We start from the raw sequence: 17,613 nt of genomic DNA, 5'->3' as shown, positions 1-17,613 counted from the left end.
GGTTCTTTACCTCATTAGATTCACTCTGCACTTCAGGCACTACTACTTAATTGAAACAAAAGAACAAAATATTGGAGAAGCTGTAACTCAAACATAAACAGAAAATGCTGGAAGTACTCAGCTGGTCAGAAAAAGTATGTGAAGACAGAAATGGGCATCTACTAGAAACCTTAACCTCACACAACTCTGTTCAAAGATATGGACCAGTCTGAGCGTTTTGCCACTTTCTGCTTTTACACCAGAGCTTCAATGTTGCTGCTCAAGGACAACTCTACAAGCTTTTCAAAATAGTTATAAAATAGTCTTTTTTTAAAAACAGGCTGTTCTTAAATCTTTTAGCCCAATTGGAAAGCAATCATCATGCAAGATACAGCTGAGAATTGACTCTCTCATTAAACGTTAAACAAAGCTGCTGCAGGTTTCACCAAAATACTGTGCAAACCAGGAATTTTTGAATAAAAAATTGGTCACATGAAACATTTTTGAATATGATTTCATAATATGCATTTTAGGTCTCCATTTTTTGAAATCTATTAAAAAATACATGAGAAGCAAAAACATGTTTTAAGCAGTGCATACAGCCAGTGTACAAAATTGTGAAAAATATGTTGTGTGTACACTAAATGTATTATATACATTCACACATATATAATCACACCACAGAATTGAGACACAGATGAAAAATGATCTTTCGAAGAATGGGAAGATGTAATATAAAGCAAGCAATGGTTACAAGCAGGGAAACTGGCCGTGCGTCGTTAGAATGAGAGTGAGGGCATTACTGGGACAGACCTCGCTGCTGCTGTTGTGGAAACTGGTCTCCTCCCCCTTCACTTCCCGCGACACAATCAGCAGAAACTCTGACTGATGATCCCGCCCATAGCCATACGGGGAACCTATACTGACCAGCTGTAACAACCAGAGTAGAAAGTTTGCAACACTAGGTATGCTAAAGGAGTTCTTTCATTTCAAGTTTCAAAAAGTGTAAATTAAATACATTTTAAAATGATTTTTTAATAACATTTCAAATACACTAACCGTAGTTTACAACGCAGGTAGAGCGGCAATTATTTAAAAAATGCATCAGAAATATTGATCAGCAAACTATTCCTACTTTCCATTAGAATCTTCTGTGTCACAGGATAGTGAAAAATAGCCTGTGATTACCCGCTCAGTGATGCCATTATATGGGACAGAAGCAGTTAATTGAGACCAGGCTTCGTTTTTGTCTGAGGGATTAAGAACTATCCATAGATATGTCCTACACAAAGTGCAATGACTGGTTATAGAGAAGCTAACAAGAGATCTGCCAGTGATACCATCTATATTTACTTAAACAGAGAGAGTAAAAGTGCAGGTTAGGGAAGAGGACAAGAATGACGTAGATCCAAATATCCCAGGTTCAATTCCTGGTTTGCATGATATTAGCAGATTAGTCAGGGCTATAGCTGTGGTGTTACAATCACCCTTGGTATCTCTGGCTTAGTGTAGAGGAAGAAAAAAAATCAGCAACACTTACAATTAGCTAGCCACTGACACCCTCTTAGAAAGGGTATGTTTGGTAAGGACAGTATAGAGTCTGACATTGATGTCCTACATAGCAGATTATCCTGTAAACACCACAGTCTTGGCTCATATGTGAAGAATGATCATGTACAGCAGGTACCTATGTGCACCCAGCAGCTGTGAAAACTATCCTAATTGGCATCCCTTGAAGGAGGGGGGCAGATTTGCAGGACAAATAGTTGTGTTTTAATTCAAAAAGTGAGATTTAAATTGGTGGTGGAAAAATATAATGGCACAGTTCAAGCATGGCCACTTTCTGGAATGTGCAGCATGATATTTTACAATATAAACCACTCACAGAAAGGGGATCAAGATATAAAGTTATTTGAATTAAAAATCCTTACTAAATTCAATGTTGAAAATTACTGTGTTTCAACCAAGCCATTTAAGATCCTTCTATGGCACAAAAATATTGATTTCAATTTTTAAAAGCTAATTTAGGCCAATCGATTTTTGGAAGGAGAAACAGCAGTTTTCAAGTCAAATCGACATTTTCTGAAACAACACGATGGAAATACAAACCCAGTCGTAACGGCTGAATTGCGTAAGGGATGCTGGGAATCAGAAACAGCAGATGCTAGGGAAGAATTACTGGACCTGGGACATCAGGAAAGTCAAACAATCAGCTTTGGTGCATGTGAACAGGTCAGAGAGACGTAATGTAAACAGAGCCAAATGCAACCGATAGAGAACATTCAGTCTACTCAGAGAAAAGGGCAGATCTCTTTCCAGTCAGCCCAATGATTTCTTGCAAAATAACATGTGACCATTGCATGTCAAACACTGAGGTGTTTGAAAAGTGGAATTAGACACCATGTAAATATTAGTAAATACAACAAAAAGATAAATATACTGTCTCCAGGACCTCTGACAGATGTAGGCTGCAGAGCTATATTACATATATTGGCTGAACTCCTGTGGTGTTACACATAGGAGTCAAAGTGTAGTCTTCAAGTGAGGTGGGTTAGAAGACAGGAGAACAATGAGCCAAGGATCATTCTGTGTTCCTGGTGTTGAATAAGACTCAGTGACTGCTTCTGAAAGGCTTAATTCATATTTATCAAGCGAGGTCAAACTCAAGCCCAGCTAGGATAATAAGTAGCCTGCTGAGATATATTATCCCTGTTATATTTAAGCATTCTGACTTTTTAAAAAATCATAAATACCCTAGATCCAAATTTATAATTGTAATTTTCTATGTAAACTGGTCATGTAATCACACCTTCTTGTCAGTGATAGCACTGCAGTTCCATAGGTATGCAAATTTATAATGGAAACTTCTGGCAAGTATACTAACTTATGGTTACAATGCTCTAATCCATAAATATGTATTTATAAAATTTAGTACATCACCTCACACCCATGAAAGATACGTTGAAGTAATGCAACAAAATAAATGTGATCCATAGGAAATGGCAATATTCCAGGGTTCAGTGTAGGCATTCGCCATCAGCACAATCTGATACATCTAAACTAGTAGACCCAATTATTTTAGTCACGGTATAATGACAAAATAGAGTCACAATATAGCAAATGCCACAATTATAAATACATTGCCCAGTTATGCTTCCGATTACTGCATGGGGATTGTAGCATGTGGATTTCTTTTTAAAGAAAATATTTCCTTAGATTGGAAAGTGACCCTTATCCCCACAACCATACAAAGAATATTTGGAAATAATTTATACAGAGCATGCTTTGATAATTTGGACTTTGTTTACATCACTAATACGCATACACCTTTTGATTAGTCACACTCGGATCATTTTCAAACATACAGCTCCAAAAAAAATATGTTAATTGAGCAGCCATAAAAATTGAAACAAGAATTTGGTCAGGAATGTCACAGGTCTTTGAATCTGTATTTGGTTCCACCAACAATCGAGGTTGCCTTCAAATGGATACAGCACAATCAGTTTGTTTCTAATGGCATGGTGGGGTGCAGAGTGAGTGTTCTCACATTATTCCCGACTATAATTTAATCTCAAAATCTAAGTGACTGTTTTAACATCTTTACCTGTTCAAACTTCCAACCATCAGACATCGTAGATACCATCTGGGTGAGTTCCTCTTCCTGACATTGCAATACTCTATAGACATGTTTCATTGGAATCTAAGGGTTACAAGGCAAGAGGAATCAAATCAATTATTTGTTCAAAGACCCACTGAAGAAAATGATGAAATTAGTTATTAAACTTTGAGGATGTCCCAATGTTGAAAACAGCGCTGGCAAAATTATATTAAATCTTGGGATAGAATCTTAAAAAGTGCAGCTGAAAGGAAGAAAAAAGTAATTGGTACGTGTTATCCTTCAAAATTTGATAACATACATCTTCAAATGAAGGCATGTGCACAGGTATAAATGAAAGTTGAATCATGCCATCAGTTGTACTGTGTATTTCAATACGAAGTACTCCTAGTTTAGGCTATCAAATAAGCCATCATGTTTTATCCAACAGACAATATCAAACTCCTTGTTTTGGTGTCTGCCCAGATGGTCAGTTTTCACATGACACTAAAAAAATTAGATTTTTCACAGCTCAACCAGATCCTGTTTCAACTCACCCAGATAGATGCATTTCTACGATGGATTTCTGGATAGGTAAAAGGAGCAGGAAATCCTGGCTGATTTTTCTCTAATACAGGAACAGAAGCCAATTCTATTAATTCTTACATAGTTGCAACTTAGATCAGCAAACTCAGTACTGACAAAGATTGAACTCAGGGCTTTGGCTTCACTATATAAATGAAACCATGCAGGGAGTTGCAGCTCCCCAACACCTTCTGTGTGTTTTTTTAAACAAGCTATCCAAAATTGAAGCTACTGCTATTACTGAACTACAGACCTGGCTTGGCAGCTCCTCTCAGTAGCTTTTCCTCTCGATAACTAAAACAGCATACTGTTTTCAACACTCATACCATCTGTGCACACTGAACTGCATTAGTTTCTTTCGGATCTCTGGTAACAGCTTGTATTTCTGAAAATGTTTATTGCAGCACTTTTCAAATATACAGAACTGTTGCTGAAATCTTTGCATTTGCTTGGTAGTAGTTAACTCTAATAAGTGCCAAAATATTCTGGCAATCCATAATGATCTGCACCTCATTTAAAATTTGTCTACAAAATATGTACTTTTTGTGGGTATAATCTCTGAAAAAAAGCACTGGGTGTTAGATTGCTATGTAATTCTCCATCACCACATTTTAAGTTTTCTGGTTTCCTCTTTACTTTCTCTAACATATGGCACAATTCTACTGAGCAGGTCATCTTCTGACACTGTCTAACTGGCCATTCTTTGGCCTTAAGGTGGGAGTTCCAGGACTTTGACCCAGCGACACCAAACGAGCAGTGACACTGTTCCAAGATATGGAGGTGTGTGATTTACACTCACCTTCCCTTGTTGTTCTAGATGGTAGGGATCACAGGTGTGGAAGGTACTACTGAAGGAGACTTGATGAGTTGTGGCAGTGTATCTTGTCGATGGTACAACGGTACATCATTTTGATGTTGAAGGGAATAAATATGTAAGGCGGAAGGTGGGGTGCCAAGCAAGCAGGCTGCTTTATTCTGGATGGTGTTGAGCTGCATTTATCAAGCAAGTGGGATAGAGTCTCCTATCACGTTCCAGGCCTGTTCCTTTTAGACGGTGGGCAGGCCCATCAAATAGATATACACAACTGCAATAGTGCTGAGAACATGCAATAATGCAGAGGGATTAGGACCTGGGGAGGAGTCCACAGACCAGTATCCATGGACACAAATCATTAAAAACTAATGCACAAGTACAAAGAGCAAAGTATTTATAGAATGATTGTTTTTAATTGCCAGGGGGGTTGGAATACAACGTGAAAAAATGATGCTTCACCTTTGTCAGAATCCCATTTGGAGCACTGTGGTTATTTTTAGACACTGCACCTCAAGAAGGACACAGCAGCCTTGGAGGGGACACTGCACAAATTCACCAGAATAGTAGGGCATGAATGGTTAAATCATAAGGGTGGATTGCTTAAAAACTGGCTTGTGTTTAGAAAGTCATAGGGTTATTTAATTGTATAAAATGATTGGCAGATTCTATAGAAAAGACAGAGAAATTATTTCCTCTGGTGGAGATTACAGACGCTTTGGACATAATCTTATTAGAGCTAGGCCATTTACATGCAAAATCAGGAAGCATTTTTTCAACACAAAGGATTGTGAAAATCTGGACCACCCCCACAAGAATGGATGTGAAATACATGTGGAAACAACTCAGATGGATAGATATTCGGTGGGCAAGGATATGAAGGATAAGGGGGCCAGTTAGCTCAGTTGGTGAAGATGATTCAAATATAGTTTAGAGTAATACTAACCTGAGTTTGATTCCTGTTCCGTCTGAGGTAAACCTGACACCTGCCTCCTCACCCAGTCTGAGTGTGGAAGGCAATTGCATACAGTGGAACAGGCTCAAAGAATTGAATGGCCTCCTCTTTTATTCATGGTCCACATGCATGTGCTGCTTTCCAGAGCTGCTGCAAGAGGTTACATGATCAATAATAAAAGGGAAAAATGTGGCCTAGAGAATACCACTGAGTCCCAAGATCTATTCAGAAAGTGAGTGAACTCTATTACTGGAAATAGTTCAGCTCTCTCTTCAATCTTTAAAGATTCCAAGCTCCTAGCTTCCATCCACTAATCCAAGATCATTTCACATACTTGCACTTTCACATCTTTTCACTCACCTGTGATGTCGTGGTGTCTCTCTCTCTTATCCTGTCTTTCACTAACTTTATTAGTGATGTGATGTTGTAAAACTCTGCTTCCTCCAGCACACCTGAAAGGGACCAAATTAGCGTCAACTATTCTCAATATACAATACTGCAGAGAGATTAAAGACAGTTCTTTTCAAGTACAACTCAATATTTTGCAATTTATTTGTTTCTGGGATGGGAGCACTGCTGGCAAGCCCAGCATCAGTTGTGCATCCTAACCGAAGATAGCGATGAGCTGTCTTCTTGGCATAGGTAAATCCACAATTCAGTTGAAGGAAATTCCAGGATTTTCATAGTGGCACTAAAGGAACCACAATACATTTCCAAGTCAGAATGGTGTGCGGCTTGGGAAAATAGTATTCCCATGTGACTGCTGCTTTTGTCTTTCCAGGTGGAAGTGATACGGATTTGGAAGTTGTCAATGGTGCCTTGGCAAGTTTCTACAATACATCTTGTAATTGGTGTGCACTGTTGCCATTGTGTGGCATTGGTGGAGGGGATCAAGTGGGTTGTTTTATCTTGGATGCTGACAAGCTTTCAAATGTTATTGAAGCTACACTCATCTGGCAAGTGGACAATATTCCAACACATTCCTGACTTGTGCCTTGCAGGTGATGGAAGTGTTTTGGAGAGTCAGGAGGTAAGTTCCTTGCTGTTGAATTTACAGTCTGCTCTTGTAGCCACTGTATTTATATGGCTGTTTCTGTCAGGTTTCTGGTCATTGGTGGCCTCCAGGGTATTGACGATAAGGAATTCAGCAATGGTGACACTTCTGGATGTCATGGGGAGATGGTCAGATTCTCTCTTGCTGAAGATGGTCATTGCTTGGCACTTGTCTGGCATGAATATTACTTGCTATTTATCAGCTTAAGCCTGAACATTGTCCACATCTTGCAGTTCGCAGGCACGGACTGCTTCAGTGTCTGAGGAGCCGCAAATGGTATTGAACAATGTGAAGATTACCTCTTCAGTATGTAAAATGGAGGGAAGGTCATTGATGAAGCAGCTAAAGATAGTTGGACCTAGGACGCTGTTGCAGAAGCTCATCAGGATACTGTCTTGGGGTTGAAATGATTGGCCTCCAACGACCACAACTATTTTGCTCTGTGAGAAATATGATTGCAACTGATTGGGAGTTTTCTCCCCGATTCCCACTGACTTCAATTTTGCTAGGGCTCCTTGATGCCACACGGTAAAACGATGCCACATTGTCAAACATTGCCTTGATTTTGAGGTCTGTCACTCTGCCCCACATCTGAGGTTCAACTCTTTTGTCCATATTTGGACCAAGGCTATAATGAAGTCTTGAGCCAACTGGCTCTGTGAAACCCAAACTGAGCAGTAATTGATGCTTAATAAGATCGTCAAAGGCACCTTCCACCATTTTCATGACTGAAAGTAGACCAATGGGGCAGTAATTGGCCTGGCCAAAACTGTCCTGATCTTTGTGGATAGGACACGCATGCAATTTTCCACTCTGTCAGTGCGATGTTAGTGCTAAAGTTGCTCTGCTGCAGTTTGGATAGCACTGCGGCTGGTTCTACAGCACAAGTCTTACAGCTGTATACAAAGCCTTCATTCATTTCCTGATGTCACACGGAGTGTATGTGATTGCCGAAGACCGCTATCTATGATAGTTGGGACCTCAGACAGTCAAGATGGATCGTTCACTTGGCACTTCAGGCTGAAGCTGGTTGCAAATGCTTCAAAAGCTTTATTTTTTGCACTGACATACTAGTCTTTGAATTCATTGAGGATGAGATGCTTGTCGAGCATCCTCCTCAATCAGCTGTTTCACTGCTCATCATCATTCACAATTCAAGGTGGCAGGGCTCCAGAATTTTAATCTAATTAGCTGCTTGTGGGATAGCTGAGTTCTGTCTACAGTATGCTCCCTCCGATTTTGCAAGCATGTAGTCCTGTGTTGCAGCTTCACCAGCTTGGCACTACATTTTTTAGGTACACCCCTCAGGCATAAAGTCAATTTTAAATATTGCTTTTTACTGGTCTCATCTTATTCAACAAAACATCACTCAGGATGAAAGCCATCATCGGAATTTACAGCCATGAATTTTCAAGGACCTCAATAAAGTACAGAAGCTACTCAATAGCTTAGACAAGGCCTCAAATATAAACTAGTGGAAAATAAATCCCAAACAGATATGGAATGAATCTTTTCACCGAAGTATTACAATTATCTTGAATAATGTCTGCAAAGCAGCAGCAAAATAGAACTGGGTAGCACTTAAAACAAGTAGGACACAAGGTAGCAAGCATTTGAATACAAGAGTTACACATTTCCCCATATCCTTTATTTATAATCAAAGACTGTAATAACGATAAAAAAATTGAAGATATAACAAACAGGTCTTGCCTTCCTCTGCTAAATCTTTATTGAGAACCAGTTTTCCATGTCGCAGGTAATTAAGCACAGGCCCAAAGTAAGTAGGATCTCGGTCTATTAAATAGGCACCTGTCTCATCCTGAAATATCAAACACAGGATAAGCTGGTTAGAAAAGAAAAATCATATTTGCAAGTTTTTACTAATTTTAGTTTCATCAAATTATTGGCTCAGATCTTGAGGAGTAGCCATCATTGTCGGATTGCCAGTGTGCCTGGAAATTTTGCCTACCTAACACTGCTTCGTATTTCCCTGGAAACTATTGATCCTGGTTGTCCCATTTGGACGATGACAGGACACACCCAATTTTTGCTGCACTAACTGCCATATGGTAGGTTTAAATGTTCAGTCTGAATGCTGGTAAATGAATGCTAGGGGTGGGTAAACGGTTAGGGGGCTTGGAAGGGTGGCGGTTTCTGTCACTGGTACTGTCTGAAGTCCCGGACTTTAATGCAGTGTTGGAGACATTTATGAAAGGATCCGGGGAGCAGCGGAATTGTCTATCGAAAATTCAAACTTCCTGGGGAATTCCTATGGAAGTCCACATATTGGGAGTTCCACATGATCCCAACATACATCTCCGTTTTATGTCTAGTCTCCAAGCCATTGACTGGAAAACGTCACCCATTGTTTTACTGGCTTTCATTATCTTTCTTTCTGGCTTTAACGCAACATGTAGTAGTTGACTAATGTGGTTCCTATAGCCCGCAATAAGGTTTTAGGACGTTACAAACTTGTCAGTCTATTAGATTCAAATTTATGGGGCAGGATTTTCATTGTGGGATTTAGGCCATCAGGCTTAAATGGAAGTCAGAAAAGGATGAGGGCAACAGACAAGTTCTTGAAGTGAAGGGATAAAGAGAGGCCAAGCTCAATAGTAGAAGGGCACCTTTAAAGAAAAGTAAGAGAAAGAGGGCGCCCTTTGCATTGGGCCAGCTCTGGAAGGGGAGTCTCTCCATACGGTGGCCTGTGATTACAAGTGAAGCCTGGCAAGAAGGCCTCCCAGCCTTCTTGGAGCGTTAGGCTTCTGGACTGCCATCAGGTGGTGGCAGGACTTCCTGCTTGCTCCAGAATCTTGCAGCCAACCTGAATTTTCCACTTAGCCTCCAACAATAGTCTTTAGTAGACTTTTGATTATCTGCTGCTTGTGGAGGGGTAGCCCTGCTACTCTCCAACCCACCTCTGGGAAAATAACCCAGGGCTAGGATGAATCCAGGAAACTGGCAAACACCAGTGCGAGATTCCATGCTTGGCCCCACTGGGGCTTAAACATTCACCCCATGGAGCCTGGATATCACTGATTGGTTTGCATTCAATTTTCACAATAATCTAATTTTCACTTACAGCTACTTTCACTTCTAATTGTCAATATAACTCTGGGGGTAGCATTTACACCCTATTCAAAAGGCTGAAGCTCCACTATAGACTGATATTTCTGTGCAATATTGAGGGAATGCAATGCTGTCAGAGATGTTAAATTGTAACTCCATCTGTCCTCAGGTGCACCTTAAAAAAATCCCAAACACTTTGTGGAGAAAAATAGGGTGATCCCCCGGTGCCTTGGCCAATGTTTATCCACACCACCAAACAATGTCATACAAACACACAAGATAAATGACCAAACAAGTTTGGTCGTCATTTATCTTATTGTTGTTTGTAGAACATTGTTCAGTGCAAATGGGTCATTATAACAACAGTCACTATACTTCAGAAGTTATTAATGGACCATATATAAAGTGCTTTGAGACATCAAACGAACATGAAAGCTACTACAGAAAGGCAAATATCTTCCTTCAGTTATAGCATAAAAAATTCAGACTTTACAAGGCTTCTCTAAACATGGCACAGGAAAGATCGGAAACTGGGTTAAAGGGAAAGAGATGGGATGTTCATGATGGTGCACTTCAAGACTGAACACATTTTTGATTAACTATAACATTTTTGATGCTGTGAGAAAGATTTACAAATGCCAGCATTAAACAATGAACTCAACACAAATACCAGCAGCAGCATTTGCTGATCTCCTCTGGCCCTTTGCCCCAGAGCTGCTTCTCCGAAGTTCCACTGCGGTTGATCACTCTGCTGAACTGTCTAACAGCAAGCTCAAAGCACATCATAAAACCCCTAAAGTTTATATGCTTATTTTGCTTCAATGGAAAATTACATAGTTTTACATTAAATATTCAGATTAAAGATAAACAAAGAAGCCTGCAACCATTTGACAACACAGCTGCATCAAGAAAATTGATAAAGAAAAGCTAATAGCAAAACAAGCACAAGTCAGAGAACACTTTGCCATTACCAGAAATATAAGGGATTGAACAAATGGTGTCCATGGGAAACAAGTCTTCAGATCATCCTGCATCTCCACATGCTTAAATACTAAAAGTACGCAGAATTTAAAACATATCTATGATTCTCACAGAATTTAAAACAATGTTCATTTACGTGGTGCCTTTCGTGGACACTGACTGTTTCAAAGCACTTTACAGCCAATTAAGTCCTATTGAAGTTTTGTCACTGTTGTAATGTAGGAACTCAATTTACTGGAAAAAATTCAGAAATGCTCAGCTGTACTGCAACTGAGCAAAAAAACTGAACTAGTTCCAATCTAGCTTATTTCTAGAATACATGCTGAGGAGATGGAGGCCACGAGTGGGACAATGAGAACTCTCCATTGCTACAAACCCAGCAGCCAAGATTAAATGCTCGGGTATTCCAAATCCCAGTGAAGAAGCTTGGAATGCTGATTCCTAACTGTATTTTTTGCAATTTGGTATAATGTGAGGAACGATGTGGAGACTGGAGAGAACATTCCAGTCTTGTTACAATAATTAAACAAAATATTTATTAAACAGTAAAACACACTAGAAAAAAGGTAACTAAAAGCATACACTTAACTACATAAATGACTATACACTATTAAATTGACCCAGTTCCAAATCCCTCTACTTTTCCAGCCTCAGAGCTCCATCCCATAGATTTAAACTATACGGAAAATAAAGCAAGTTACCAGTCGGCACCTATCTCTCTTGTGGCACTGCTTCTAGCTTAGGGACAAAATAGCTGTTCAAACATGATTTCTCCAGGCACTTTTGGTTTGGGAGTGAACACAACATCCTGCTATGTGTGGCCACGATCTTGGGCAAACTCTCTGTATGTGATGAACTCTGTCACCAATATACTGCTTTCTCTTTTCTTACCTGAACTGCCTGTCTTAGAGGTCTGTCTTAATGAAATTTCTTACATGAGCTCACCCTTTTAGAATTCAAGTGTGAAATTCATCCTCATCTCTTTTGAGCTTTTACAATTTTTGCTTTAATTCCTGAAATTCTACGCCCTACTGTTATCCACTTCTCTTAGGTAAACCTCTGCTTATGGTATTGCTAGGCTAATCTGCATATAGAAGACTTCAGCCAATCTGTCTTCCTAACTAATTCCCATTTGAAAAACAGTTTGCTATCTTAATCATAAACTACCAGAACACATTTTCAATTATTAGATTGCTTAATTTTCATTTTATCCCAACTTCTTGACACCAACGATGCAAAATTGCGCCTCCAGATACTGAGCACAAGGAATCAAACAAAGATAGGTGAACATTGTGAGGTGAAGCAGGAATGAGTCTGCTCTGCCATTTAATGTTGGCTGATCTTCTATCTCAAATTCATATTCTTGCCCAATTCCCATATACATTGGCTTCCTTAGATGTCAAGTATCTATTAATCTCTGCCTTGACATACTGAACGACTGAGCCTTTTGGGGAGAAAATTCCCAACATTCAGAAACCTCAGTGAAGAAATTTCTTATCTCATTCCTAAATGGCCGACTCTTTATCCCAAGATTATGCCCTTAATTCTAGACTCTCCAGCCAGGGGAAAATGAAATTATTTCCATGACAACACTTTTCATTCTTTGAATACAGACCCATTCTTATCAAGCTTTCCTCAGTCAACTGTCTCATCTTAGGAATCAGTCCAGTTGAACCTTCATTGCATCCATCCCTTATCCTTCCTTCCTTCAGTACAAAGACCAAAACTACACATAGTATTTCAGATGTGGTTTCAAAGCCCTGTATAATTGCATTAAGATTTTCTTATCCTTGTACGCCAATCCCCTTGCAATAAATACTAACCTATTATGTATTTTCCCACATGGAATGAACACTTGCCCTGCAAAAAGGATCCTGAAAGAGAACTTGCTGGTTTCACTAATGCTCATGATGTCAACATTAGGTGTTGTGTGTACAAGGAACCCTTCAAGGGTCAATGTTTAATAGTTTCTCACCACCTAAAAAACATTGTTTTTCTCTCCTTCCTATCAAAGATGATAATCTCTCACTACTCCACATTAGATTCCATCAGCCATCTTCTTGCCCACTCAATTAACCTATGTCTTTTTGTAGTTTGTGACCTTTTCATAGCTTTCTTTCCTACCTAGATTTGTTTTGTCAGCAAACGCAAGATGTATTACACTCCAGTCCTTCATCTCAGTCATTAATCTAGGTTGTAATCAGCTAAGGTCTAAACGCTGATCCTTGCAGCACTCCACTGCATGAGGATGTGCAAATACCAAAGTTAGCTGCTTTTACAACTAATAGCCCCAGAATACACCTGAAAGCTACCAAAGGCCACCTTCAGGAAGGCTTGGGTGTTTAATTTTAAAATGGGTTTTGCAGCTTTAGTGAAGCATGTTAATCACTTTATAGACACTTTGTGCAGACAGGCAGTGCACACTGGGGGCCAGTAGCACTCTCAAAGCATGCAATCCATGAAACAGAAGTCTCAGAAAGCTGCATTAGGTATCCAAGCACATTCAAAAGACATTTGAAAAGTAGACGCTGTAATAAGTTGAATCCTGTGTGATGCAATATCAATTCAGTACAACACAAATGCATCACTAAACTTTTGAAAGCAGAAAGTCTAAGTGATAGCTATATAATTACAATGCTTTTGTAAAATGAATGGCCAAAATTTCTTGATTAAAAGTTGCAACCTGATCGATAGATAGAGTTGAATCTAACCAGTCTGTTTCTCTCTTTCTTTCCTATAAGTGGGATTTGTGCACTAATAACTGAACCACAATAATTCCAGATCCTTGGTATTTATAAATCCCAGGTCAAATAAATTTACAGCCCAGGAGGCAGCTACTTATGGAGTCTGTGCCATTTTGTTGAAAATTATCAACTTAGTCCTAAACTCCCTGTCCTCTCCCCACAGCTTTTTAATGCTCCTTTTTCAAATTTCCATCAACTTGGACTTTATAATTCCTGGAGGTACTCTATTTTCTAACATCTCTCTGCATAAAAGAACCTCTGGTCACTTGAGTGAGGTATCAGAAGTGACTAGCAACTGCAGAACCAAACTCCAAGTAAGGAATAAATATCTACAGGTGACTAGGGCAGGAATTTGGCAATAGGAATTATGTTTAAATGAGACAATTGTGCATCTGGATTTCAGCAACATTCCTCTTTTCCTCTCAAAGGCAGAGTTTCCAGTGTGAACAGCAATGTAAGTATCATTGCTCCAGATAGAATTATTCGAGAATGCTAATTGCTTTTTAATACTCAAAACTGCTCAGAAAACAGAGACCTACATGCACCATTTGTACCACTTACAGCAGTATTGAAACACGCAGTGAAGTGACTATACTGTTCAGAATACAATTAAACTGGCAAACTTCATATTGAATCAAGTGGAAGAACCACCTTGTACAATTTTTTCAAATAGCAATCCAAATCCCTATTGAATCTCTCAATCGAACCTGCCTCCACCACCACCCCCTCAAGAGGTTTAACTGACTCTAACCTCCCTCTGGATGAAAAAAAATTTCCTCAGGGCAATTTTACTTCTTTTACCATTTATTTTGAATCTGTATCCTCTAGTTCTTGATGCTCGAGTGGGAACAATATCTCATTATTTAATCATACAATCCCTACAGTACAGAAGGAAGCCATTCCATCCACTGAATCTGCACTAGCTCTCCGAAACACCATATTCTGCCAACTTACCCCTGCAACCCTGTATATTCACCATGGCTAATTTACCTAACCTACACATTTTTGGACACAAAGGGGCAATTTTGCATGGCCATTTTTGGAGTGCAAGAAAACAGAACATGTAGAGTAACCCAGGCAGACACAGGGAGAATACACAAACTCCACACAGTCACCCAAGGCTGGAATTGAATCTGCATCCCTAGCACTGCGAGGGAGCAGTGCAAATCTTTACCCTGCTCATACCTCTCAGGATCTTGAATACCTCTATCAAGATTCCTCTTAGATTTCTTTTCTCAAAGTAAAACACAGTCCCAACTTCTCCAATCTATCCTCATAGCTAAGTTCTTTCATCTCTGCGATTATTTTTGTGAATCTCCACTGTACTCTCCCCAATATCTTCACATCTTTCAAGTGTGGCACCCAGAACTGGGTGCAGTGCTCTAGGAGGCCTAACTAGTGTCTTATAAAAATTCAACATGACCTCTTACTCTTGTACTCCATGCCCCTATTATTAAAGTCTAAGATGTTATGTGATTTAACTGCTCTCTCAACATGCCCCGCCACCTTCAACGACTTACATATATATACACTGAGGTTCCTATACCTTCTTCAGAGTTTCTTCCTTTATATTATCACTTCACATTTTTCCTGACAAAAGGAATCATCTCAGTCTTCTCTGCGTTGAACTTCATCTGCCATTTGTCTGCGCAACCCACCAACATGGCTGTCCTTCTGAAGTTCAAAACTATCTCTTCACAATTGACAATGTTTGTATCATCTGCAAATTTTGAAATTATGCTCTGAACAACACAACCTGGATCATTAATATATATCAGGAAGACCAAGGGTCCCGACCCTGACCCCTGGCGAACTTCATGACAAATCTTCCTCCAATCTGTATAACAGATTTATCGCTACTTGTTCCTATCACTCAGCCAATTTCTTATCCAAGTGTCTACTTTCCCCTTTATTCCATTAAGGTAGAATTTTGCTGGCACATCTGTTGTGTAGCATTGTACCAAACACCTTTTGAAAATCCACAGACATCACATCAACAGCATTGGCCTCAACCTTCTCTGCTACTTCCTCAAAAAACTTGCAAGTCAGTTAAAGATGATTTCCCCTAATTACCCTGCAATTACTTGCTAAATGACTGTTGAATTTATCCCAAATTATAGTTTCCAGAAGTTTCCTTATCACTGAAGTCAAAATGACTGGATACATCTCATTTGGTCCTGGTGCCCTTTCTATTTTAAGTACATGTAACCTAACACCACCTTCTCAATTGTAAATTATCTGAACATACCAGTTACCTCCTCTCTCTTTTGCCTTTTATAAAGCCAATCTTTTTCCTTTATAAAGTCAAATGCAAAGTAAACCTTTAAACTTCTGCTTTTCCTCCAACACCACATGCAAGTTCCCTTTTTATAATTAACCAGCTCTACTCTTCCTTTTACCATTCTTCTATTCTTTACATGCTTAAAGACCTCAGAATTCCCTTTTATTTTAATTGTCAGTCTCTTTTCATGCTTTCTCCTCTCTTTTTTTTCACTTCTTCTCTGGTCCTTCTATATTCAGCCTGATTCTCCATTGGATATTCTCTCTGATATCTGCATTACTTCCTTTTCATCTTCCCATCATCTCTCTCATCATCCGGGGTGCTCTAGATTTATTTGTTCTACCTTTCCCCCTCAAGGGAACATAACTCAATATTTCCTGTAATACTATTTATTTGAAGGTGGCCCATTGTTCAGCCACCATTTGATTCCAATTCCCTCGACTCAGCTGCATTCTCATGCCATGGAATCTGGCTTTCCCACAATTAATTATCCCTCTCTGGATTGTTGCTTGTCCTTTTTCATAGCCAACCTAAACCTTATGATACAATGTCATTGTCCCCAAATACTCTCCCACCGATACTTGATTCATTCATTCCCCAGATCTAACAGCTGTTGCCCTCTTGTTAGACTGGAAATCTACTGCTACCGAAAATGATCTCGAACACATTCCAAGAACTCTCGCTCCTCTTGTCCCTCTGCACTATTCCCATCCCAGTCTATATTTGGATAACTGAAGTCTCCATTATAATTATTCAATAAATCTTTAATTTCTTTGCAAATTTGTTTCTGTGCATCCCTTCCATTAGTTGGTGGCCTGTGTATTACATCAGTCAATGTTATTACATCTTTTTCAGTCCTTGCCTCCAGCCAGATTCCATCCTTGACCCCTTTAGAACATCTTTTCTCTCCAGTACCGTAATGCCATCCTTAATCATTAGTTCTCCTCCACCTCCTTTTCGGACTGTCTAATGATTGCCTACTCTAATTCCATCAAACTCTCCAAGTATTCTATTTACCTTGATACTATTCTCTAATTTAGCCTCATCAGTTAATACTTCTCTACTGCTGACTGCCGGTTTCTCTACTCTCCAAATTTCCCCTCAGGTTCCCACCCCTCTACCAATCTAGTTTAAACAATCTCTAACAGCAGGAGCAAACCTCCCCAAAAGGACATTAGTCTCAGTCCTGTTAAGGTTCATATAAGTTCATAGAGTTTGTAGAATCCCTACAATGCAGGAGGCCGCCCTTTGGCCTACCAGGTCTGCGCCGTCTCTGACAAAGTGTCTTACGCAGGCCCATCCCTGTCCTATCTCCGTAACCCCATGCATTTCCCCACTAATCTCCCTAATCCACACATCTGGAACACTAAAGGGCAATTTAACACGGCCAATCCACTTAATCTGCACATCTTTGGACTGTGGGAGGAAACCTATTCAGACATGGGGAGAACGTGTAAACTCCAGATGGTTACCCAAAGCTGGAATCAAAATCAACTCCCTGGCATTATGCAGCAGCAGTGCTAGTCACTGTGCCACCATTTATCAAAGCTGTAACCCAT

The 17,613-nt window shown here is 39.6% G+C and overlaps 1 protein-coding gene across 1 annotated transcript in view; it reads right to left on the bottom strand.

Moving 5' to 3' along the window:
* Window positions 1-17,613, bottom strand: part of LOC145354935 (BTB/POZ domain-containing protein KCTD5-like) — a 74,379-nt gene that overhangs the window by 28,001 nt on the left and 28,765 nt on the right. The window contains 3 exon segments of the mRNA XM_080206599.1: window positions 3,584-3,679; window positions 6,286-6,377; window positions 8,690-8,798. Coding sequence (XP_080062725.1) covers window positions 3,584-3,679; window positions 6,286-6,377; window positions 8,690-8,798 — 297 coding nt within the window.

Source organism: Carcharhinus amblyrhynchos, chromosome 18 (assembly GCF_965287045.1).
Source record: "Carcharhinus amblyrhynchos chromosome 18, sCarAmb.v2.hapA, whole genome shotgun sequence".
NCBI lineage: Eukaryota > Metazoa > Chordata > Chondrichthyes > Carcharhiniformes > Carcharhinidae > Carcharhinus > Carcharhinus amblyrhynchos.
The sequence above is the reverse complement of the archived record's forward strand: the minus strand, read 5'-3'. Positions and strand labels throughout refer to the sequence as shown.